The 25,384-nt window shown below is 53.8% G+C and overlaps 2 protein-coding genes across 3 annotated transcripts in view; one reads left to right on the top strand and one right to left on the bottom strand.

Annotated features, from left to right (window-relative positions):
- Positions 1–448: 448 nt before the first annotated feature.
- LOC115385451 (calpain-5-like) overlaps positions 449–25,384 on the top strand; it is a 41,649-nt gene continuing 16,713 nt past the window's right edge. Inside the window, exons 1-4 of one of the 2 annotated variants that reach the window (XM_030087455.1) lie at positions 471–561; positions 8,831–8,984; positions 9,121–9,281; positions 13,192–13,323. In XM_030087455.1, coding sequence (XP_029943315.1) covers positions 8,960–8,984; positions 9,121–9,281; positions 13,192–13,323 — 318 coding nt within the window. In that variant the 5' untranslated portion in view covers positions 471–561; positions 8,831–8,959. Of the gene's footprint in view, positions 562–8,830; positions 8,985–9,120; positions 9,282–13,191; positions 13,324–25,384 lie in introns of both variants that reach the window. The other variant, XM_030087456.1, reaches the window with a different exon arrangement.
- ompa (olfactory marker protein a) lies at positions 18,520–25,144 on the bottom strand. Its single transcript, XM_030087457.1, has 2 exons — positions 25,076–25,144; positions 18,520–18,951 (listed from the first exon to the last, which is right to left on the bottom strand). Exons 1-2 carry the CDS (start codon positions 25,142–25,144, stop codon positions 18,520–18,522), a joined length of 501 nt encoding a protein of 166 aa, XP_029943317.1.

The raw sequence follows: 25,384 nt of genomic DNA, 5'->3' as shown, positions 1-25,384 counted from the left end.
CCAGGTCCAGAGTGGGTCAGAACCAGGTCCAGGGGCTAGAACCAGGTCCAGGGGGTAGAACCAGGTCCAGGGGCTAGAACCAGGTCCAGGGGCTAGAACCAGGTCCAGAGTGGGTCAGAACCAGGTCCAGGGGGAAGAACCAGGTCCAGGGGGGTAGAACCAGGTCCAGAGTGGGTCAGAACGTGCTGCAGTGGACCCCAGACCCTCAGAGCCTCATCAGAAGGCGGTCCTGTCCAGGTCCGGTCCGGTTCCTCTGTTAGATCTGATTAAAGGCCCGGAGAAGGAACTGTGATGGAAATTCAGTCTGTCCGAGCGGAGCGTGAACGCCTCCTCCGTGCCCCCCTCAGACACACACACACACACACACACACACACACACACACACACCCCGCCCCCCCCCCCCCCCCCCCCCGCCCCCCCCCCCCCCCCTCCCTCCTCCTCTGTCGGGGCGTCAGTCGCGGAGCTCCGGACACCGAGCAGCAGCAGCGGGACGAGCCCAGAAATCCTCCCGGGAGAAGAGCACCAGGCAGCGGCCGTGGAACCGGAACCGGTCCGGAGCAGGTCAGGAGCTAAAAACCAGATAAAAAACGGAACACAGCGCGGATTCAGACTTTCACTCAGGAGAAAATGCAGCATCAGCAGAAAAAAGAAGAGTTTCAACACCAAAAACCTCATTTCTTGGTGTTTTTGGTTTGATTTTAAGATAAATTTAAAAAAAAACTAAAACTGAAACTTCGGCTTTCAAGCTCACTCGTGTAAGCGAACGCACTTCCGGTAGCCGCTTTCAAACGAAACCCCCTCCTGATGATCCAGTCCTGCTCAGTGCAGGCGGGACGTGTGGTGAGTGTGACAAAGTCAGCAGTGGGAGGAAAAACTGGTGGGAAGGCACCGGGATCCGGGATCCGGGATCCAGGATGGATCTGTTCAGAAGCCCAGACGTTAACGAGGAGCGTGACTGAGAACGAGGCTGCAGTGAAGCAGTGGAGGTCGAGCTGAAGCGTCTTGTGTTCACCCCAGAGAGCAGGGGGCTCCTTCCTCTCTGCTCTGCCTGCAGGGGGCGCTGGCTCAGCGGGACGGCTTCACTCAGGAACCAGGTGGAGTATCAGCAGGGGGGAGGACCAGCTTCCTGTCCGCTTCAGCACACCCCAAGCTCCTGTCAGGAGAACTCGCTGCAGTCGGCTGTGCTCCAGGGTGTTGCAGGGTGTTGTTGGGCGTTGCAGGGTGTTGCAGGGTGTTGCAGGGTGTTTTTGGGCGTTGCAGGGTGTTGCAGGGTGTTGCAGGGTGTTGTTGGGCGTTGCAGGGTGTTGCAGGGTGTTGCAGGGCGTTGCAGGGTGTTGCAGGGTGTTTTTGGGTGTTACAGTGTGTAGCAGGGTGTTGTTGGGTGTTGCAGGGTGTACCAGGGTGTTGTTGGGTGTTGCAGGGTGTAGCAGGGTGTTGCAGGGTGTTGTTGGGTGTTGCGGGGTGTTGCAGGGTGTTGCAGGGTGTTGTTGGGTGTTGCAGGGTGTAGCAGGGTGTTGTTGGGTGTTGCAGGGTGTTGCAGGGTGTTGTTGGGTGTTTTTGGGTGTTGCAGGGTGTTGTTGGGTGTTGCAGGGTGTTGCAGGGTGTTGCAGGGTGTTGCGGGGTGTTGCAGGGTGTTGTGTTGTTGGGTGTTGCAGGGTGTTGTTGGGTGTTGCAGGGTGTTGCAGGGTGTTGTTGGGTGTTGCAGTGTGTAGCAGGGTGTTGCAGGGTGTTGCAGGGTGTTGTTGGGTGTTGCAGTGTGTAGCAGGGTGTTGTTGGGTGTTGCAGGGTGTTGCAGTGTGTAGGAGGGTGTTGTTGAGTGTTGCAGTGTGTTGCAGGGTGTTGCAGTGTGTAGGAGGGTATTGTTGGGTGTTGCAGGGTGTTGCAGGGTGTTGCAGTGTGTTGCAGGGTATTGGGTGTTGCAGGGTGTTGCAGGGTGTAGCAGGGTGTTGTTGGGTGTTGCAGGGTGTTGCAGGGTGTTGTTGGGTGTTGCAGGGTGTTGTTGGGCGTTGCAGGGTGTTGCAGGGTGTTGCAGGGTGTTTTTGGGTGTTACAGTGTGTAGCAGGGTGTTGTTGGGTGTTGCAGGGTGTACCAGGGTGTTGTTGGGTGTTGCAGGGTGTAGCAGGGTGTTGCAGGGTGTTGTTGGGTGTTGCGGGGTGTTGCAGGGTGTTGCAAGGTGTTGTTGGGTGTTGCAGGGTGTAGCAGGGTGTTGTTGGGTGTTGCAGGGTGTTGCAGGGTGTTTTTGGGTGTTTTTGGGTGTTGCAGGGTGTTGTTGGGTGTTGCAGGGTGTTGCAGGGTGTTGCAGGGTGTTGCGGGGTGTTGCAGGGTGTTGTGTTGTTGGGTGTTGCAGTGTGTAGCAGGGTGTTGCAGGGTGTTGCAGGGTGTTGTTGGGTGTTGCAGTGTGTAGCAGGGTGTTGTTGGGTGTTGCAGGGTGTTGCAGTGTGTAGGAGGGTGTTGTTGAGTGTTGCAGTGTGTTGCAGTGTGTTGCAGGGTGTTGCAGTGTGTAGGAGGGTATTGTTGGGTGTTGCAGGGTGTTGCAGGGTGTTGCAGTGTGTTGCAGGGTATTGGGTGTTGCAGGGTGTAGCAGGGTGTTGTTGGGTGTTGCAGGGTGTTGTTGGGTGTTGCAGGGTGTTGCAGGGTGTTGTTGGGTGTTGCAGGGTGTTGTTGGGTGTTGCAGGGTGTAGCAGGGTGTTGCAGGGTGTTGCAGGGTGTTGTTGGGTGTTGCAGGGTGTTGCAGGGTGTTGCAGGGTGTTGTTGGGTGTTGCAGGGTGTTGCAGGGTGTTGTTGGGTGTTGCAGTATGTAGCAGGTTGTTGTTGGGTGTTGCAGTGTGTTGCAGTGTGTAGGAGGGTGTTGTTGGGTGTTGCAGGGTGTTGCAGGGTGTTGAAGGGTGTTGCAGGGTATTGGGTGTTGCAGGGTATTGTTGGGTGTTGCAGGGTGTTGCAGTGTGTTGCAGGGTATTGGGTGTTGCAGGGTGTTGCAGGGTATTGTTTGGTGTTGCAGGGTGTAGCAGGGTGTTGTTGGGTGTTGCAGGGTGTTGCAGTGTGTAGGAGGGTGTTGTTGGGTGTTGCAGTGTGTTGCAGTGTGTTGCAGGGTGTTGCAGGGTGTTGCAGGGTGTTGAAGGGTGTTGCAGGGTATTGGGTATTGCAGGGTATTGTTGGGTGTTGCAGGGTGTTGCAGTGTGTTGCAGGGAATTGGGTGTTGCAGGGTGTTGCAGGGTGTTGCAGGGTGTTGTTCGGTGTTGCAGGGGGTAGCAGGGTGTTGTTGGGTGTTGCAGGGTGTTGTTTGGTGTTGTTGGGCATTGCAGGGTGTTGTTGGGTGTTGCAGGGTGTTGCAGGGTGTTGTTGGGTGTTGCAGGGTGTTGTTGGGTGTTGCAGTGTGCAGCAGGGTGTTGTTGGGTGTTGCGGGGTGTTGCAGGGTGTTGTTGGGTGTTGCAGGGTGTTGCAGGGTGTTCTTGGGTGTTGCAGGGTGTTGTTGGGTGTTGCGGGGTGTTGCAGGGTGTTGTGTTGTTGGGTGTTGTTGGGTGTTGCAGGGTGTTGTTGGGTGTTGCAGTGTGTAGCAGGGTGTAGCAGGGTGTTGCAGGGTGTTGTTGGGTGTTGCAGGGTGTTGCAGGGCGTTGTTGGGTGTTGCAGTGTGTAGCAGGGTGTTGGGTGTTGCAGGGTGTTGTTGGGTGTTGTTGGGTGTTGCAGGGTGTTGTTGGGTGTTGCAGTGTGTAGCAGGGTGTTGTTGGGTGTTGCAGGGTGTTGCAGTGTGTAGGAGGGTGTTGTTGGGTGTTGCAGTGTGTTGCAGTGTGTTGCAGGGTGTTGCAGGGTATTGTTGGGTGTTGCAGGGTGTTCCAGGGTGTTGCAGTGTGTTGCAGGGTATTGGGTGTTGCAGGGTGTTGCAGGGTGTTGTTGGGTGTTGCAGGGTGTTGTTGGGTGTTGCAGGGTGTTACAGGGTGTAGCAGGGTGTTGTTGGGTGTTGCAGGGGGTAGCAGGGTGTTGTTGGGTGTTGCAGGGTGTTGTTGGGTGTCGCAGGGTGTTGCAGGGTGTTGTTGGGTGTTGCAGGGTGTTGCAGGGTGTAGCAGGGTGTTGTTGGGTGTTGCAGGGAGTTGTTGGGTGTTGCAGGGTGTTGCAGGGTGTTGCAGGGTGTTGCAGGGTGTTGTTGGGTGTTACAGTGTGTAGCAGGGTGTTATTGGGTGTTGCGGGGTGTTGCAGGGTGTTGGGTTGTTGGGTGTTGCAGGGTGTTGTTGGGTGTTGCAGGGTGTTGCAGGGTGTTGTTGGGTGTTGCAGGGTGTTGTTGGGTGTTGCGGGGTGTTGCAGGGTGTTGTGTTGTTGGGTGTTGCTGGGTGTTGCAGGGTGTAGCAGGGTGTTGTTGGGTGTTGCAGGGTGTTGCAGTGTGTAGGAGGGTGTTGTTGGGTGTTGCAGTGTGTTGCAGTGTGTTGCAGGGTGTTGCAGGGTATTGTTGGGTGTTGCAGGGTGTTCCAGGGTGTTGCAGTGTGTTGCAGGGTATTGGGTGTTGCAGGGTGTTGCAGGGTGTTGTTGGGTGTTGCAGGGTGTTGTTGGGTGTTGCAGGGTGTTACAGGGTGTAGCAGGGTGTTGTTGGGTGTTGCAGGGGGTAGCAGGGTGTTGTTGGGTGTTGCAGGGTGTTGTTGGGTGTCGCAGGGTGTTGCAGGGTGTTGTTGGGTGTTGCAGGGTGTTGCAGGGTGTAGCAGGGTGTTGTTGGGTGTTGCAGGGAGTTGTTGGGTGTTGCAGGGTGTTGCAGGGTGTTGCAGGGTGTTGTTGGGTGTTACAGTGTGTAGCAGGGTGTTATTGGGTGTTGCGGGGTGTTGCAGGGTGTTGGGTTGTTGGGTGTTGCAGGGTGTTGTTGGGTGTTGCAGGGGGTAGCAGGGTGTTGTTGGGTGTTGCAGGGTGTTGTTGGGTGTCGCAGGGTGTTGCAGGGTGTTGTTGGGTGTTGCAGGGTGTTGCAGGGTGTAGCAGGGTGTTGTTGGGTGTTGCAGGGAGTTGTTGGGTGTTGCAGGGTGTTGCAGGGTGTTGCAGGGTGTTGCAGGGTGTTGTTGGGTGTTACAGTGTGTAGCAGGGTGTTATTGGGTGTTGCGGGGTGTTGCAGGGTGTTGGGTTGTTGGGTGTTGCAGGGTGTTGTTGGGTGTTGTTGGGTGTTGCGGGGTGTTGCAGGGTGTTGTGTTGTTGGGTGTTGCAGGGTGTTGTTGGGTGTTGCAGGGTGTAGCAGGGTGTTGTTGGGTGTTGCAGGGTGTTGCAGGGTGTTGTTGGGTGTTGCAGGGTGTTGTTGGGTGTTGCAGGGTGTTGCAGAGTGTTGCAGGGTGTTGTTGGGTGTTGCAGTGTGTAGCAGGATGTTGTTGGGTGTTGCAGGGTGTTGCAGGGTGTTGTTGGGTGTTGCAGGGTGTTGCAGAGTGTTGCAGGGTGTTGTTGGGTGTTGCAGTGTGTAGCAGGATGTTGTTGGGTGTTGCAGGGTGTTGTTGGGTGTTGCAGGGTGTTGTTTGGTGTTGTTGGGCATTGCAGGGTGTTGTTGGGTGTTGCAGGGTGTTGTTGGGTGTTGCAGGGTGTTGCAGGGTGTTGTTGGGTGTTGCAGGGTGTTGCAGGGTGTTGTTGGGTGTTGCAGAGTGTTGTTGGGTGTAGCAGGGTGTTGCAGGGTGTTGCAGGGTGTTGTTGGGTGTTGCAGTGTGTAGCAGGGTGTTGTTGGGTGTTGCAGGGTGTTGTTGGGTGTTGCAGTGTGTAGCAGGGTGTTGTTGGGTGTTGCAGGGTGTTGTTGGGTGTTGCAGTGTGTAGCAGGGTGTTGTTGGGTGTTGCAGGGTGTTGTTGGGTGTTGCAGGGTGTTGTTTGGTGTTGTTGGGCATTGCAGGGTGTTGTTGGGTGTTGCAGGGTGTTGTTGGGTGTTGCAGGGTGTTGCAGGGTGTAGTCAGCTCAGTGGACGGCTGAGCAGCTGGAGGAGGAAGCAGGGAGTTGAACGCCATAAACATTTTTCTGGAATCAGAAGCTGCACAGATCCTGTTCTGATAAAAAGCTTTCTTTGCGGACTGCAAGCAGGAGGTAAAGGAAGCAAGTTTCTGTTTGTATGAGGACCAATCAGCGGCTCGTGGGATTTATGCCACTTTCTTTCTGCTGCCCTGAGTCCAGCTCTTTGTTCTCTCAGAACTTCTGAGAGCCATGGACTTGGTTGTTTTTTCTTGGCTGGTTTCGACACCCGGGGGCAGAGTTTGTCCAAAGAGGACCAAAGAGGACCAGAGAGGAACGGAGTGTTTCTGTAGCCTCATTAACAGGAAGTGATGAGAAGTGAGAGAGAGTGGTCCGGCAGGACAGAGCTCACCTCCTCAGACAGCTGAGCTGCTGTGAGGGACTTCAGGGTTCTGGAAGGAGACCATCTGTGTCGGTGTCTGCAGTGGCAGAAAGGCAGCCGCAAATTTGACCAAAAAATGGTCGGACAGGTGTAGTGGAGTAACTGTCACCTCTGCTATGGAGCAGTTACGAGTCAGCACCAAGTAGAGGATTTTGCCAGCTCTGTGGGGGGGAGGAGGCGGAGCCAGTACAAGTGCAAAAGAAGCCATCAGTGCCAAAAAGTCCTGTGCCTGAGGTTTGTCAACGTGAATGTTCATGTCTCCCATGACAATCAGTGGTGTGCCATCATCAGGGATGTCAGAGAGTAACATGTCCATTTCAGAGACAAAGCCGTCCAGATCGCCCCCTGGTGGGCGGTACACAACCAGAATATATGCTTTGATGGGAGTAGTGACCGTTAAAGCATGATATTCAAACGTTGTGTTGTTGTTCGACGGGCGCAGTGAGGAGAAGGACCAGTTGTCCGGAATGAGAACCCAGCACCGTCTCCTCGGCCAGCAGAGCGAGGGGTGTGGCTTAACGTAGCACCGCCTCCTCGGCCAGCAGAGCGAGGGGTGTGGCTTAACGTAGCACCGCCTCCTCGGCCAGCAGAGCGAGGGGCGTGGCTTAACGTAGCACCGCCTCCTCGGCCAGCAGAGCGAGGGGCGTGGCTTAACGTAGCACCGCCTCCTCGGCCAGCAGAGCGAGGGGCGTGGCTTAACGTAGCACCGCCTCCTCGGCCAGCAGAGCGAGGGGTGTGGCTTAACGTACCACCGCCTCCTCGGCCAGTAGAGCGAGGGGTGTGGCTTAACGTAGCACCGCCTCCTCGGCCAGTAGAGCGAGGGGCGTGGCTTAACGTAGCACCGTCTCCTCGGCCAGTAGAGCGAGGGGCGTGGCTTAACGTAGCACCGCCTCCTCGGCCAGCAGAGCGAGGGGCGTGGCTTAACGTAGCACCGTCTCCTCGGCCAGCAGAGCGAGGGGCGTGGCTTAACGTAGCACCGCCTCCTCGGCCAGCAGAGCGAGGGGCGTGGCTTAACGTAGCACCGCCTCCTCGGCCAGCAGAGCGAGGGGCGTGGCTTAACGTAGCACCGCCTCCTCGGCCAGCAGAGCGAGGGGCGTGGCTTAACGTAGCACCGCCTCCTCGGCCAGCAGAGCGAGGGGTGTGGCTTAGCGCAGTGGATGCAGAGAGTGCAGCTGGTGTAGCCGAGTTTTCTGGGCGGGTCAAGGTCTCAGTCAGGGCGAGGACCTGAATGTCTGAGAGTTGCATCAGAGAACTGATGAATTCTGTCTTATTAACTGCGGACTGACGGTTCCAGAGACCGAAGGTGACTGAGTGTGGGCTGGACCACTTCCAGAGAGAGCCGACAGGTTGTGAGGATTGCGTTTGCGGAGGACTACGCGTCTTTTCTGGTTGCTGACGATGACTGGGATACGTAAGAAGCACATTGCGCGTTACTGTGACAGACCGACCTCAGTGAAGCCGGTGTCCTAGCTCCAAGTTCTTCACAGCAGACCCAGGACCTCCAGGACCTCCAGGACCTCCAGGACATGCAGGACCTGCAGGACCTCCTGGACCCGGTTCAGGTCTGAAGCGTCCAGACGCTGTGCTCCTGATTCGGGGGTTTCGGCTGGTGTCAGCTGATTGGTGCAGACAGAAGCGGTCAGAGGCAAAGCGGCGCCGGACCTCACAGCCTGAAGGAGCAGTCAGCAGACTGAGAGGAACACCTTGGGTGGGCGGGGCTAGCTGTCACCACTTCCTGCTTTCTAAGCCAATCATCTGCGGGTTCCAACGGTTGCGTGTTTCAGTAGTTTCAACCATTTGAATCTTTCCAGGGTTTTTTTTTTCTGTTCTTACTTTTCTGGTTTTGTTTGAGACATTTTTTCTTTTTCAAGCTGTTGTGTTGTGATTTCAGTCAGTGCAGCATCAGGACCAGACCTGCTCTCTTTACTCAACCAGGTTCTTCTCAAAGCCTGCTGGCTTCGTGGAGCCTTCACAGGTCTCAGACCCACATCCGCAAACATCTGGATCATCTGGATCAGGCTTTACCTGGAGAACAGAGATGTGCGGATGACTCATTTTTCCATCCGCAACCGCTTCTTAAACTCTCCCTCCACCCGGCATCCACCCGCCATCCGCCCGCCATCCGCCCGCCATCCACCCGCCATCCGCCCGCCATCCGCCCGCCATCCGCCCGCCATCCGCCCGCCATCCACCCGCCATCCGCCCTCCCTCCGCCCGCCATCCGCCCGCCATCCGCCCGCCATCCGCCTGCCATCCACCCGCCATCCGCCCGCCATCCGCCCGCCATCCGCCCGCCATCCGCCCGCCATCCGCCCGCCATCCGCCCGCACCAAAGATTTTTTATCAATGTTCAAAGCCCAACCCGCCGCCATCCGCAGAAGAGTGTTTTGGCATTTAAAATGTTTCATTTTTTTATTTGAGTGCTTCAACCGCAACCCGCCCGAATGTCATTCAAATCTGAATTTTTCGACTTGTCGTCCGCTGATCCGCGGTTATCTGCAGGCTCCGCGGGCGCAACCGCAATCCGCACATCTCTGCTGGAGAACAGGACGTTTACCGAGAGGGAGAGGGAGCGAGGGAACGTCTGCTCAGGGGCAGGGAGGAACTCAGCTGCAGCCGAACGCCGGCTTCATGTGCTGTGGGGTCCATGTGAGCGGTGTGTGTCATGTGCCAGATGTGTGTGTGTGTGTTCCAGATGTGTGTGTGTGTGTGTGTGTGTGTGTGTGTGTGTGTGTGTGTGTGTGTGTGTGTGTGTGTTCCATGCCGTGACGTGGCGGCTCCTCTCTGTCCAGGACGGATGGCGACTCCATACGAAGGCCAGTGTTTCTCCGCTCTGAGGGGGCGGAGCCAGACGGAGGGGCGTCTCTTTGAGGACCCCCTGTTCCCGGCGACAGACCGGTCTCTGTTTTATCAGAGCAACCAGATCGGCACGGTGGCCTGGAAAAGACCCAAGGTGAGACTCCGGACGGGTTACCGCATCAGAGACCGCATCAGAGATCGCATCAGAGACCGCATCAGAGAGACCGCATCAGAGACCACATCAGAGACCACATCAGAGACCACATCAGAGACCACATCAGAGACCGCATCAGAGATCACATCAGAGACCGCATCAGAGAGACCGCATCAGAGACCACATCAGAGACCACATCAGAGACCACATCAGAGACCACATCAGAGACCGCATCAGAGACCACATCAGAGACCGCATCAGAGACCACATCAGAGACCACATCAGAGACCACATCAGAGACCGCATCAGAGACCGCATCAGAGACCACATCAGAGACCACATCAGAGACCGCATCAGAGAGACCGCATCAGAGACCACATCAGAGACCACATCAGAGACCGCATCAGAGAGACCGCATCAGAGACCACATCAGAGACCACATCAGAGACCGCATCAGAGACCACATCAGAGACCACATCAGAGACCGCATCAGAGAGACCGCATCAGAGACCACATCAGAGACCACATCAGAGACCGCATCAGAGAGACCGCATCAGAGACCACATCAGAGACCACATCAGAGACCGCATCAGAGACCACATCAGAGACCACATCAGAGACCGCATCAGAGACCGCATCAGAGACCACATCAGAGACCACATCAGAGACCGCATCAGAGAGACCGCATCAGAGACCACATCAGAGACCACATCAGAGACCGCATCAGAGAGACCGCATCAGAGACCACATCAGAGACCACATCAGAGACCACATCAGAGACCGCATCAGAGACCGCATCAGAGACCACATCAGAGACCACATCAGAGACCACATCAGAGACCGCATCAGAGACCGCATCAGAGACCGCATCAGAGACCACATCAGAGACCGCATCAGAGACCGCATCAGAGACCACATCAGAGACCACATCAGAGACCGATGAGAACCCACCTGGTGCCACCTGCGGCGCTGGGAGACGGTTTCACCTGTTTGGTTTGAGTTTGTCTGTTTATTTGAGCAACAGCTCAAAATAACAGAACATAACTCTGTGTGTGTGTGTGTGTGTGTGTGTGTGTGTGTGTGTGTGTGTGTGTGTGTACAGGTTTTTCTATCCTTGTGGGGACCAAATGTCCCCACAAGGATAGTAAAACCAGCTCGATGTGCCTTGTGGGACCTTGTTCCAGTCCTCATGAGGAGAAACAGTGTTTTCTTGACCATGTTGTTGTTACTGAAAAAAGTCAAAGGTCAGAAACCTTTCTTTAGGGTTCGGCTGGGTTGTGGTCTGGGTCAGGGTCAGGGTCAGGGTCAGGGTAAGGGTCAGGGTTAGGAGTTAGACATGAATGGGAGTCAATGGAAGGTCCCCACAAGGATAGAAAGACAAACGTGTGTGTGTGTGTTGCCGTGGAGACCAGCTGCTCAGCAGTCTTTCTGGAGAGCTGAGAAGGGAGATTGGAAGTTTCTTCCACTGTGAGCACCAGAAGCCTTTCATGGATTCATCCGGAGGTTTCCTGTCTGTAGGATCATCCATTCATCCATTCATCCATTCATCCACAGAGAGTGTGTAAAGACGTGTGAACGTCTGGATTCAGGAGAAAATCTCTCTGAATGCTTTGCAGCAGATGGGAGAAGATTCTGAATTCTCCTAAAACAGAAGCCTCTGGAGAGAGAGCCGTCTGTTTGTTTGTTTGTGCGTTTATTTCACAATTTTATAATCATTACAAAACTATAACTTACAAAAACTGCATTGCATATTGTGAAAATGGACACCCGAGAAGCTTGGAGCTTTTCAACAGGGTCCAACCCACCACCAAGTAACTGCACTGTGTACAGTCTGATTGCAAACTCTTGGTAATGTCAGAAAATAAAATAAAACATCACAGTGCACACAATGACAGAGTGAGTGGTCTGAGAGAGAGACAGAATGAAAGCATGAGGCAATCACAAAGAGAATACCTTCATTTAGAGATAACATTGGTGAAGATTGAGGCAAAAATGTGGTTTGTTTGTTTGTTTGTTTGTTTGTTTGTTTGTTTTTGGTTTAAAGCGAGTGCACTCCAACACACACCGTTATGAACTCCAGAAACAGCCCAAACTCTCTGCACACTTTAACCCCTCATGACACTGGATGCAATCCAGTTCCGGTCCTCCGGCTCCAGCTCCAGTCCGGCTCCGGTCCGGCTCCGGTCTGGCTCCTGCTCCGGTCCGGCTCCGGTCCGGCTCCGGTCCGGCTCCGGTCCGGCTCCGGTCCGGCTCCTGCTCCGGTCCGGCTCCGGTCCGGCTCCAGCTCCGGTCCGGCTCCGGTCCGGCTCCGGTCCGGCTCCGGTCCGGTCACAGAGCTGTTTTGAGCCATTTTGGTGTCATTTGGCTTCTCAGCAGTGACGAAGTACAAAACGGTTCATTCTTCTAAAGCGTATGATGACTACATGACGTTGTTTGTTCTGTATCCTACCAGAAGAAGTAAAAAAATATGAAGTGACTTATTTTGGAACACGTGTCGCGTTTCCTTCCGGCACCCGACTTGCTTCCGTCTGAATTGACGTGGTAGGGCTCCGGCATGCGGAAAAATAGGATCTTTGCGGAAAGAGACCGGAGCTCCGCAGAGGCTCCGGAGCCGGACCGCAGCCAGACCGCGGCCGGACCGCCGGACCGCGGCCGGACCGCGGCCGGACCGCGGCCGGACCGCGGCCGGACCGCGGCCGGACCGCGGCCGGACCGCGGCCGGTGTGCATCACAGCATTGATTTTAATGACTACGGATCAGCTGCGGTGTCCAGACCGGAGCCGGACCACATCCAGTGTGCATCGGGGGTAAAGCTCAGTGTAAATTTGGTGGAAGATTTTGAAATGAGGTTGGATGGAGAATAGAGAATCGGAGCCTGTTTGATCAAATGGAGCAGGAAGAAGTAAAAAAAAAAACTAATGAAGCCCCGCCCCCTTCTCTCATTGAGCCAGTCATGCTGTTGTTGCTCCACAGCGCTCTCAGGAACACGCCCTCCAGCAGCAGCGCTTCCTCGGTGGGAGGCGGCTTCAGCCAGCGTTTCATTATTTTCTGAGCAGTGTACGGTTCAGTCAGACGTCGGTGAGTGGCTGTGAGAGTCGAGGGTTCAGGTGAAACACTCCCAGCAGATAAAGCTCTGAGCTCTGCCAGTAAACACACTGTTTAAAGGTTAAAGGTCATCCAGCCTCCGGGACAAGGACTGAGGCCTGGATTTCAGGAGGAGACCCAGTGGGTGTGTTTCTCCATTCAGCAGCTCTGGGTGTGTTTTTGTGGTTGGACAGATGTGTGTGTGTGTGTGTGTGTGTGTGTGTGTGGTGTATATTTAGGCATGCCTGGGTCTCCACCCTAAGCAGTGGCTTGTAATTGCGGAGCTGTGCGGCCGCTGAGGGCCGCTCTGTTTTTTTCTGGGCGTTAGCTGCTGGATTACAGAGTGCTGGTTGGAGTCCCTCCCTGGTCTGGTCCGGACCTCACAGAGGGACGGGAAGGACAGGCTGTCAACACCGGACAGCAGCGTCCGGCCGCTCGCTTCGCCTGGTTTAGACTCTGGAAACAGTCCTGTTTTCTTTAAAATGAGCTGAAAATGAGGTAAAAGTTTAGATGACCCTGACACAGCTGGAGGAGTCTCAGTTTAGATGACCCTGACACAGCTGGAGGAGTCTCAGTTTAGATGACCCATGACCCTGACACAGCTGGAGGAGTCTCAGTACAGTTTGGATGACCCATGACCCTGACACGGCTGGAGGAGTCTCAGTACAGTTTAGATGACCCTGACACGGCTGGAGGAGTCTCAGTTTAGATGACCCATGACCCTGACACAGCTGGAGGAGTCTCAGTTTAGATGACCCATGACCCTGACACGGCTGGAGGAGTCTCAGTACAGTTCAAAGTGACGGAGACGCTCTTGTCCTCGCAGGAGTTGAGCAGGAAGCCTCGTCTCTTCGTGGACGGCCTCAGCGCTCACGACCTTCACCAGGGCCGGCTGGGAAACTGCTGGTTCGTGGCCGCCTGCTCCAGCCTGGCCTCCAGGGACGCTCTGTGGCAGAAGGTGAGGCAGAACAGATTCAGTTATCATTTTTGGGAGTCCGTTGCCGCTACAGTGAAGTGGCAGTAAACGTGAAAGCGCCGCCACGGCGGCCTGGGCGGCCTGGGCGGCCTGGGCGGCCTGGGCGGCCTGGGCCACAACGTGACGACGTGACGTCCTTCTCCACAGATGGTTGTTGGTGCAGGAGGCATGAGCCCCAGTACCTGTGTCGCTGCTCTGTACTCTTTCTGGCGTTGTGATGGAATCAGCCAGGACACTCGATCTCTTTGGTATCGATCCGCCGTTTAATTCCGGCAAAAACCCACGTCGTCATGTACTCTCACAGTCGCGCACGTGAAGTTTGAAAACATGCTAAAAATACAAAAGAAAATATTAAAGCTATAGTGCGTAACTTTTAAATGTCTATGAATGTCCGTTTTAGCCAAGCCACTACTAGTGGAGATGACAAAATGCAGATTAAGCCGATTGGATCCTCTAACATGTCGCGGGATTTTTCAGTATATATAATTATTGCTTTGCGTGTCGACCGGCGACATTCCCGCGCTGGCGCGCAGGAAATTACGCATTTTACGTCACAACAAGAAGGGAGGGGGAGGACGCGTGGAGGGTCTCATAGCAACAGGCTCAGCTCACAGTGTCAGGCAGACCAAGGAAGCCACATGCGACTTCAGGGTTCAGTCCGGGCGCCCCGCCCGCGCTAAGTTTTGCAGCACCCGGACAACGGAGAGGGGGAAAAGAAAAAGAGAAAACCTCTCAGACGGCGAACACCGGCAGCATTAGCAGCATTAGCAGCCAGCAGTGTTAGCAGCAACACCATACGCTACCACCACCCCCCCCCCCCCCCCCCCCCCCCCCCCCCCCGCCGCCAAACTGTTTTCCTGTAGGAAACACTGTACTTTGTGTGTAACACCTCGTTTTCCATCAAGAAGCTGCTGGAGTCCAACGGCCAATAAATGATTTCTGCTGACTACCACTGGGTCTTTTCATCCACTAACCTGTCAGTTACAAATTAGCAGGCACCTTGTCTCCCGTTTTAATAAGCTATTTACATTTCTGTGGCAAAAAAAAGAAAATAATAATTACCTCTTTGAAAGAATCCCATCTTTTTTTCACCAGCTGTCCTTATTCACGCAGAATAAAAACCGTTTCCAACTGTGATTTGCGCTGTGGAAACGGGAATCACAGTGGCAGATTGGGGGGAGGGGGGGCACTGGGGACACCCGAGCGTACGTCATATGGAAGCGCCGGCTTTATTGTTGTAATAACGCAGAATTCCGCTAGAGGGCGACCGAAGTTACGCACTATAGCTTTAACAATGAAGAAAACATGCTAAATTTGTTTAGATCTCATTTCCACCACTTGCCACGGCGCAGGACACAGCAGACTGAGAAAGTTATGTAGGGTGAAACACCCCAAGTCTGCAGGGGCCCGAGTGTACGTCACATCCGGTCACCGTGGGAAAATTATAATACTGCACAATAATAGATGGCAAGTGAAATCAGTTTTCACTCCGCTACACCTGCACACACACACGTTCACTGAGGGAAGCTCAGACGTAGCTGTGGCGCGCTCGTGGCCCCGGCTGGGCTCTGCTTTCCCTCCACATCTTGGCTTAATGTGACAAACTTTACACATCCAGGCGACCTTCTGCGTCAGCTGACCTTCCGCTGACACAGCTTCCCCCGGGAGAGGAACCCTAACCTTCCAATAAAAAGAATTTCCCCAACATGTCAATACATAAGTAGAGCTGAAACTTTAATTCTTAGCAAAATGCTTCAGTTGAGATACAAAACAGACAGTATTGACCGTGCCTCTTCATAAATACAACATCCAAGTAACAGCAGTATCAAATTATTTACAGTGCAACACCGCCACCTACTGGATTTTACGTGGCATTCCATCCGTCACACTCCCGCCATCACACTGGGATTCTGCTCAATACTCAACACAGTCCTGACCCAGTTCCAGCATACACTGCAAATCGGATTACTCAGCCTCGAGTAAAAGTCCTGTCTTGTGTATCGGTCTCTCTAAGAGCGTTTCAGTTGTGTGCATTCTTTAGTTATCTAATGTGTGTCACTAACAAGACCTTTGACCTTTCTGCCTGTCGGCTTTTGGGAAAACTTCTGCCAGATTCCACTTGTTTCTCGGAACCAGTCATCTGGCAGTAACGCCACGGCGTTTACGTTAGTTTCCCTGCCAGTCTGGCTCCATTTTCTTCTCTGTTGGAAACGCTGCAGGCCTTCCTTCCTCCACCTGGTCCAGAACTCGTTCTGCAGATCCAGGTCTTCCCTGACCAGCTCTCCAGGCGGCGGTGACCATCGCAGACTTCATGGTTAATGTGTGGTTTGGGGTCAAGGTTCAGGTCCCACAGGGTCGTTGCCAGTTGCCGGTTGCCATGGCTTCATAATGACGGTTCTCGTGATGAAGGATCGAGCCTTTGAGCTGATGGATCCAGGACTGCTTTCTTACGGTCCATGTGGCTGGAAGCCGGCGGCTTGAGAACTCATTCGCACCCTGAGCCTTTCAGTTTCTCCTCACTTGTTTCCATCACGTTCTGAAGCTCGTTCCTCGCACCTGTAAGTGTGCGTCTCGGTCACATGGCAGCTGATCTGCAGGCGGCGTATCGCTGTAAAGCAGCGGAGAGCGTGGGTCAAACAGTCAGCATGAGGCCGCCCGGGCCTGGAGCAGGCAGGTGGGTGAAAGTCCGCATCTCCTCGCTGCTTTTCTTCCTTCCTTCACATGGAATGGCCCGGCGCCGTCCGATCAGGAGCAGACTGCGCCCTCTCCGGTGGGAGGTCACCCATTCTCTGCTCTTCACAGTGCCAGTGATGAATCGTTCTGCACCGTTCTCTCCTCCAATGTCGTCGTTTCGCTGGACGTTTCTGTTTTGTTCTTCACACGCTTCGCCAAGCGTTTTAATCTTGCAGCGGCCTTTACCAGTCTCTTCCAATCCGGAAAGTTCTTCATATGATCCGTAGGTGATTTCTCTTCTTTGGACTGGATTGTGTGAACTTGAGGGTTTTAATTCAGGATCGTCAAGTTAGTCAGTTTAGAATTTAATGAAGGCTGTGAAAAGCTGTCCGGGCTGACGAGAACACACGGTCCGTCACAGGAACTCACCAGTAACCTTGAAGAGCTTCTCCACACTCTTCCACACAGCCTCCACATGGGGGGAGGGCGGAGCGACGCTATTGGCTGTCCTGGAGTCAGGACAGAAGCGTGGCGTCCCATCAGACTTCAGCACTACAGGACAGCTCCAAGGCCAGGCTTCTGCAAATCCTCAGCCTCCTGCTGCGTCTGAGCCTTTAGTACTGGAGACGGAGGTGGAGGGGCTTGGTCCCGGTTCTGGCTCGGTCGTGGGTCCTGGTGGGACCAGCATTGTTCTGGGGAGGAGACCCGGCGCGGTTGTTCACTGCTGCTCTGATCTTCTTCCTCGAGTTTTTAGTTTTTAGACTTCCAAAGAGCTCGTCCTTCCTAACCTCCAGCCTCCTCTGTATTTACCTCCACCCTCATATTTACCTCCACCCTCCTCCGTATTTACCTCCACCCTCATATTTACCTCCACCCTCCTCCGTATTTACCTCCACCCTCATATTTACCTCCACCCTCCTCCATATTTACCTCCACCCTCATATTTACCTCCACCCTCCTCTGTATTTACCTCCACCTCAGGTGTGAGCGGATCAAAAAGTGTTGTTTTTTTGGCAAGGTTTCAGTGGGCGGGTCTCTGAACCATGCCTATTTCAGGGCCTGACATGTTACTGACGATCGATGTCAGCGCTGCTCGTCCGGACGCTGTGGCCGTCACACCGACCGTTTCCTGAATCCTCCATGTGTCTCGTCGTCCGGTGAAGTCAGAGTTCAGATCTGCTTTCATTTCTGTGCAAGGTTGCTAAATGAAGGCCCAGATGCATTCTGGCCTGCCCTGACCTGACCGGGCGGGTCCTGACCCGACGGGGCGGGACCTGACCCGACCGGGCGGGTCCTGACCCGACCGGGCGGGTCCTGACCCGACCGGGCGGGACCTGACCCGACCGGGCGGGACCTGACCCGACCGGGCGGGACCTGACCCGACCGTTCGGGACCTGACCCGACCGGGCGGGACCTGACCCGACCGTTCGGGACCAGGTGGAGCTGTTGGTGTGTTGATATGTTTGAGAAATCCAAAGCCAAGCGATCGCTGCAGTCCAACAGTCGAGACAAAGCTGAGCAGCCAGCAGAGACACGAGGAGGGGGCGGAGCTTAGAGAGAGCGGCGGAGGAGGAGCCGGCACTGCGTTCAGGGTTCAGGACTCTCTGATGCTGGTCTCCAGCATGATTCCACAGTTTCATTTAGCAGACGCTTTTGTCCAAAGCGGCGTACAACACAAGCAAGAATTGATGATGGAGGATAACGAGGACATCATGGACTAATCACTGAAATGAGGGGATCGTCCTGCGAACGCTCCTCTTCTGATGCTCCACCTCTATGTCCACGTTTCACTTCTGTGATCTCGGCTCATAGAATAGTTTCTGTACTCAGAGAAAATCTTTTCCACCCTCTCCTGAACTCATGAAGCTGTCCTTCGTCCTACGGTCCACAAACACCAATACCAATCAGCAGCCGCGAGACCACAGGAGACCACAGGAAGCTTTCAGTGAAGATTTAATGGACATTATTGATCTGTTTGCTGTCAGGTCGGCGCTCATGCAGCGTCACTGTTTCACACTCTGTTTCCCTTCAACCGTCACACCAAACAGCTGCAAAACAATACAGAAAGACAACCTGAACAGCTGTGAGAACAGACGGCGTCCGTGTCACTTACAGGAAGAATCTTTTCACTCCCTTTAACTTACAGAAAAAGAAAAAACACAAAGTCATTCGATGTTATGCTGAAGAATTTTAGGAGGAATTTCATTTATTTTCGCCTCGTTTGTAGTTTCAATCGCATCAGGAGGAAAGTGAAACGGAGTGCAGTCCTTTAGATTTCATCCATTCAGTTTTTACATACAGTTTTTTGTCAGAAAGAGGAGATTTGCTGAAGCTGGTTTTCAGGTGAGTGTTAGTGAGTGACTCGTGGATGGAGTGTCAGGTTGGAGCTTAAGAGGTTCTAGCTGATGTTCTTTGAAAGGAGCTGCGGGGTTTTCTGCTCTACTGTGGTTCTTCTAGGTCAGAAGCCAGAGTTCTAGCAGGACTCTACTGCAGGACAGCAGAAGCTCAGTTCTCCGGAGCGAACTCCACCGAGCAGCTGACGCTCGCTGGCGCCGCTCCGTCTTTGAAGGCCAGCAGGAAGTACATGACCTTCCTGACCTTGGCCAGCTCGGCGATCCGTTCCCCGAACTCCTGCATGTCCGCCTCCAGGAACTTCAGCGGCAGCTCCTCCGGATCGCCGGCGTTACGCCAGAAGGTGCCGACGGGCTCCAGCAGCTGGCGGGTCATCAGGTGGGTGAGGTCGGGGGTCCACAGCTGGCAGATGCCGGTGACGGTGACCCTGCCGTGACCCCGCAGAGAGAAGCGCCACCGCGAGAAGCTCAGCTCCTGGCTGGGGAAGTCCAGCCGGTACACCGCCTCGTAGGGCAGCAGGAGACGCTCCCCGTCCTGACGCTTCTGTCCCGACTTCTGCAGGGACGACACACGAAGACGCATCATCTGCAGAGGAAGACAAGGAAGAGACATGAGAGGAGGGACATCTGCAGAGGAAGACAGACATGAGAGGAGGGACATCTGCAGAGGAAGACAAGGAAGAGACATGAGAGGAGGGACATCTGCAGAGGAAGACAGACATGAGAGGAGGGACATCTGCAGAGGAAGACAGACATGAGAGGAGGGACATCTGCAGAGGAAGACAGACATGAGGAATATCTGTACTCCTTTCTCTCTGTCCCTCCCTGCTCTCCGTCTCTCCTCGCTCTCCTCGCTCATGTCAAGCCTTAACGGGGTTTGAAACATAGTCAGCAAACGGTCCCCAGGCCTTCCAGAAGTCCCCGTTAGGGTTAGGGTTTAGGGTTCGGGATTAGGGTTTAGAGTTAGGGGTTGGGATTAGAGTTAGCGGTTAGGGGTTGGGGTTGGGGTTAGAGTTAGGGATTGGGGTTTAGGGTTTAGAGTTAGGGGTTAGGGGTTGGGGTTAGAGTTAGGGGTTAGGGGTTGGGGTTTAGGGGTTAGAGTTAGGGGTTGGGGTTGGGGTTGGGGTTTAGGGTTTAGAGTTAGGGGTTAGGGGTTGGATTAGAGTTAGCGGTTAGGGGTTGGGGTTGGGGTTGGGGTTAGAGTTAGGGATTGGGGTTTAGGGGTTAGAGTTAGGGGTTGGGGTTGGGGTTTAGGGTTTAGAGTTAGGGGTTAGGGGTTGGGATTAGAGTTAGCGGTTAGGGGTTGGGGTTGGGGTTGGGGTTAGAGTTAGGGATTGGGGTTTAGGGGTTAGAGTTAGGGGTTGGGGTTGGGGTTGGGGTTTAGGGTTTAGAGTTAGGGGTTAGGGGTTGGGGTTTAGGGTTTAGGGTGAGTTTTGAAGTGAATGTCATTCTTTCAAGGTTCCCCTGAACTATTCTCTAAGAGTGGACGGGGTCAGATCTCTACACCTGAAGAGCTTCAACTGCCAGGCAGGAAGAGAGGTCCAGGCCAGGCTGCCTGACCCCCCTCCTATGGCTCTAAACAGTCTGATGAGAGGCTCTGGTTCCAGGTTGACCCCCAGCACCTCAGGTCATCTGTTCTGACCTGGGATGACCTCAGAGTGAAAGGTAGCCTGGGTAGTCTGGCTCGAGAGACATGGCTCTAGAAACTAGAAACATGGCTTTATGTAGAGATGTGGCTCTATCTGGAGACGTGGCTCCATGTAGAGACGTGGCTCTAGAGACATGGCTCCATGTAGAGACGTGGCTCTAGAGACGTGGCTCTAGAGACATGGCTCCATGTAGAGACGTGGCTCTAGAGACGTGGCTCTAGAGACGTGGCTCTATGTAGAGACGTGGCTCTAGAGACATGGCTCTATGTAGAGACGTGGCTCTAGAGACGTGGCTCTGGAGACGTGGCTCTAGAGACATGGCTCTATGTAGAGACGTGGCTCTGGAGACGTGGCTCTGGAGACATGGCTCTATGTAGAGACGTGGCTCTGGAGACGTGGCTCTGGAGACGTGGCTCTATGTAGAGACGTGGCTCTATGCAGCTCTGTCACCTGGGTACAGTCAGCTAGACACAGAGGGGAAGGGTTCTGCAGTTTCAGAATAGAATAGAGTAGAATAGAATAGACTTCATTAATCTCACAGAGAAGACGTTTACTGGAGCACCAGGCCAGAGAACACAGGGGGGCAAGAAGTACTGAAAGGTACAAATACAGAACCAGTAAGATGCAAATGGTAGTGAGGACGATAAGAGAAGACTGAAACCAGGTGTCTGGACAACATGAGACTGAAGTCTGAGAGCAGCTCTGAGACGTCCAGGATGTTCAGACATGTCTCATTGCAGCTCAGGGACGGGGTTATAGTTAAAGTGTCCACGGTAGCAGGACTTCATGATGTCCAGGGCTGTTGCCCATATTGTGGTCCTCCTGTCCAGAGGACGGCACAGGACAGAGCTGGTCCTCCTGTCCAGAGGACGGCACAGGACAGAGCTGGTCCTCCTGTCCAGAGGACGGCACAGGACAGAGCTGGTCCTCCTGTCCAGAGGACATCCCAGGACAGAGCTGGTCCTCTTGACCAGCTTGTTGAGTGTCTTCCTGTCCCGCTCTGTGCTGCGTGGGGACAGGAGACGGCGGCGTAGTGGACAGCAGAGGAACCACAGAGTCATAACAGGTCCTGAGCAGAGGTCTGGACAGTCCCAAGGACCTCAGTGTCCTCAGAAGGTGGAGACACTCTGGGCTCTGGTGTTGTGGGACCAGTCCAGTTTAGTGTTGAGGTGAACACAGAGACTGGAACTGTCCCCTGTCTCTATGTCCTCCCCCTGGATGTCCACTGGTGGGTGTGGAAGTGTCCTCCTGAAGTCTTCCTGGTGCAGAGGAAGTGCAGCCGTCCACTCTGGCCGTCCAGTCCGGCCGTCCACTCTGGCTGTCCAGTCCGGCCGTCCACTCTGGCCGTCCAGTCCGGCCTCTACTGCTGGAAAAGCGGGTCAGAACTCGGCGCTGAGTTTCCACCAAGTCAGCTTTGACTGAAGTCTCAAAACACATTTATGTTTCAAACCGAGACGAACGCAGGGCCGTGTGTCCATTTAATTCACGCACAAAAACTGCATTTCTCAAGTTCCAGTCAGGATCCGGGATGGGGAACGTTTCCTGACGTTTGATCTGGTTTTGGACGTTTGGACTGGCTTTGTAGAGCCGGTCTTGGCGCGTCCGCTCTTTTACAGTTTCTGCCCGTTGCTTGAACACATTTTGCAAACTTGGCTCATTGTGTCAAAACTCTACACACAAGCAAATGAGACACAACACTGGGAAATGAACCATTCACATCTGTGTCAAACTGAAACTCTGCTTTCAAAACCTGACAATCCTTTTCAAAATGTCTCTCTGATGACAAAATGATCCCCACTTGCATCTTATGAAAGCACTTTCAGATCAGCAGCAACACACTCGTCTACTTTATATAAAACACTGCCGTCTTTCGTTTTCACTGTTTTTACTCAGTTCCACAGAAGGCACGTTTTCACAACAACCAAAAAATAAAATACTAAACCTAAAATCATTACATTGCAGTAGAGCATTTTACAGTACAGTCAATTCAGTTAAAGCAAAAATAAAACTAAAAATATACTGTCAACACAGAAAAGCACAGTTGTGTGTGGGCTTAGTTTTTTTCGATTGCTAAAACACAAAAAGCAAAAATTTGGCACAATTTTCACAATTGCACCCATTCTGTCCTGTAAATGTAAAGGACTGTAACAGTCAGCTGTACTTATTCATGTGGAAGTTCTTTCACCCTGACACTGTTCCTCTCAGACGGGAGCCTGTACAGTCGCTTCATGGTCATGTTGTGCTTTACCCAGATGCGTCCGACAGCGGAAACGCTTCTTCGATCTGTGTTGTTGAATACGTGCCGATCTGCAGGTATGTGTTGCTGGAGCTGGTGGAGACACATTGCATTGTTTGCTCTGACTGGGTTCACGATGGACAGGTCCTGCTGTTGGGTGGACAGGCGCTGCCCCCCCCCCCCCCCCCCCCCCCAGGAGGTCTTCTAGCCATTCTGTAGAAAAATGCAACCACAAATAGTTACTGTTTGCTTCTTTTTTACAGTACTGTGTATACTGTCCTGAACTGTATTTACCATCCACAGTACTGAAACATCTCAACACGTTATCACGGAATGTTTCACAAAGCAACCACTTTAGTTTGAAAGAGAGCGTTAGCCACCCTGCAGTGCAGCACATGTGACACGGTAACGTGATACGGTACAGTACTGTAAATACTCTAGTTACAGTCTGAGTAGAGAGTTGAAGACATACCTGTTGTCCAGTCAGAATGTCCTGATTATGGATGAAAGTGTGAAACGGCTCAGATCAGGCTGGACTCTCTGCCAGCTTCCCTCACAGTCGGACCATGTCTAGGACCTGGTCCACCAACGTTGCTCTCATGTCATTGGAAGTAATGTCCCTTGCTCAGCCTCTTGGACCACGTCCTCCTCTCTCTCTCTGTCCTCCTCTTCCTCTGCCTCTCGCTCTCCCTGCCTCCATGCTTGCAAGGTTCTCCAAATGGCTTAACGGAGGCCTTTTTGTAGCGGCTGATTGGTGTTCAGTTTTTCAAGTCAGTGTTTTCAGGCACACGCCTCAGTGTTTTCAATGAACCAGTGTGTGTTGAACGTGTGTGAATGTGTGTTGTATTTGGAATAGATGTGTTTTCTCAATGGTACCTTGAGATTTCATTTTTGAACTAAGTGTCTTACGTATGAAATAGTGTGTAGTGTGCAGGAGCAAGTGTGTTGCAAAAAGGAGCAAGTGTGTTACAGAATTGCAACTAAAGTGCAAAGCAGCGCTTTTGTTTAGTGTGTGGTTACACTTTGTTTAAGGTACAGTCACAACAACTTCAAGTTATGTTACTTTAGTTTAAGCATGTGTCTATAGTGTTCAAGCAATGGGTACAAACTGTAATCATTCTGGCCTGCTCTGAGACGCTTTGCACTTTTTTATTCCCCATTGTGATTTTGTTCTTTTGTTCTTCATATTTTTTATTGGCATTTTGCCATATTTCTCCCTCCCATTTCTTGTGGTTTAACGGTTTCATTTTCTTTTTGAGATCTCTTTTCACCCAAGGATAAAGAGTGTGTTTCAAACTGACTGGCATGTGAGCGGAGCAAGAAGAAGTTCAGTGTTAACTCATGTCTGCTGGTGTGAGAGCTCCACGGAGCCCCGGGCGGCCCCAGAGCCGCGGGTTGAGCAGCCCTGTTCTGACCTGCTCACACGGCCGAATGTCAGCTGCGTTGGTAAAGGCTGCGTCCGTTCTGAGCATGAAACCCCCCGAGGGGAGGCTCCAGGCAGGAGGGCGACCCCTGCTGTGACCCCTGCTGTGACCCCTGCTGTGACCCCTGCTGTGACCCCTGCTGTGACCCCTGCTGTGACCCCTGCAGTCTCTGCTCTCCTGAGCCGAATCCTTTATTGACCCCGAGGTCAACGGAAACACTGCACACAGCCTTCTCCATTTGACCAAGAGAAACGACGAATGCAGAAGATTCTACCGAGAAGCATCTCAAATAATAAACACAAAAACAAGAACTGCAGTGCTTTGAGAGCCAGTCTGGACTGAGAGCCAGTCTGAACTGAGAGCCAGTCTGGACTGAGAGCCAGTCTGAACTGAGAGCCAGTCTGAACTGAGAGCCAGTCTGGACTGAGAGCCAGTCTGAACTGAGAGCCAGTCTGGACTGAGAGCCAGTCTGGACTGAGAGCCAGTCTGGACTGAGAGCCAGGTTGGACTGAGAGCCAGTCTGGACTGAGAGCCAGTCTGGACTGAGAGCCAGGTTGGACTGAGAGCCAGTCTGGACTGAGAGCCAGTCTGGACTGAGAGCCAGTCTGAACTGAGAGCCAGGTTGGACTGAGAGCCAGTCTGGACTGAGAGCCAGTCTGGACTGAGAGCCAGTCTGGACTGAGAGCCAGGTTGGACTGAGAGCCAGTCTGGACTGAGAGCCAGTCTGGACTGAGAGCCAGTCTGAACTGAGAGCCAGGTTGGACTGAGAGCCAGTCTGGACTGAGAGCCAGTCTGGACTGAGAGCCAGTCTGGACTGAGAGCCAGGTTGGACTGAGAGCCAGTCTGAACTGAGAGCCAGGTTGGACTGAGAGCCAGTCTGGACTGAGAGCCAGTCTGGACTGAGAGCCAGTCTGAACTGAGAGCCAGTCTGGACTGAGAGCCAGTCTGGACTGAGAGCCAGTCTGGACTGAGAGCCAGGTTGGACTGAGAGCCAGTCTGGACTGAGAGCCAGGTTGGACTGAGAGCCAGTCTGGACTGAGAGCCAGGTTGGACTGAGAGCCAGGTTGGACTGAGAGCCAGTCTGGACTGAGAGCCAGGTTGGACTGAGAGCCAGTCTGGACTGAGAGCCAGGTTGGACTGAGAGCCAGTCTGGACTGAGAGCCAGGTTGGACTGAGAGCCAGTCTGGACTGAGAGCCAGTCTGGACTGAGAGCCAGGTTGGACTGAGAGCCAGGTTGGACTGAGAGCCAGTCTGGACTGAGAGCCAGTCTGGACTGAGAGCCAGGTTGGACTGAGAGCCAGGTTGGACCAGTCTCTGTCAGTCTGCCCTCTGGTTGCCGGGCTCGAGCCCCCCAGGTTTAAAGCTGTGCTCTCTCCTCAGTGAAGGTGGTGCGAGCCTCACCTCAGTCAACGCCACGTCCTCTTTAAAGTCCAGCTGCAGCGCGTCGGAGGGACAGTCGTCCTTGTCCATGTCTGTAGTCCCGTGTTGGAGCCTGGAGGAAGCTGAGAGCTGCTGTGAGGACGAATGTAGCTGGAACTGTGTGGGAGGTTAGAGCTCCCTCTCTCTCTCTCTCTCTCTCTCTCTCTCTCTCTCTCTCCTCCTCCGTCATGCTCCCCCCCGGACTGTTTCCATCACAGCCCCCCTGTGGCCCAGGGGGGTTTGGTGAGGACACATTGATTGGCAGAGAGCGAGGGAGAGGATCGATGCAAA

Source organism: Salarias fasciatus, unplaced genomic scaffold (genome assembly GCF_902148845.1).
Source record: "Salarias fasciatus unplaced genomic scaffold, fSalaFa1.1, whole genome shotgun sequence".
Classification (NCBI taxonomy): domain Eukaryota; kingdom Metazoa; phylum Chordata; class Actinopteri; order Blenniiformes; family Blenniidae; genus Salarias; species Salarias fasciatus.
Note: the sequence above shows the minus strand (reverse complement) of the source record. Positions and strands in the feature narration are given on the sequence as shown.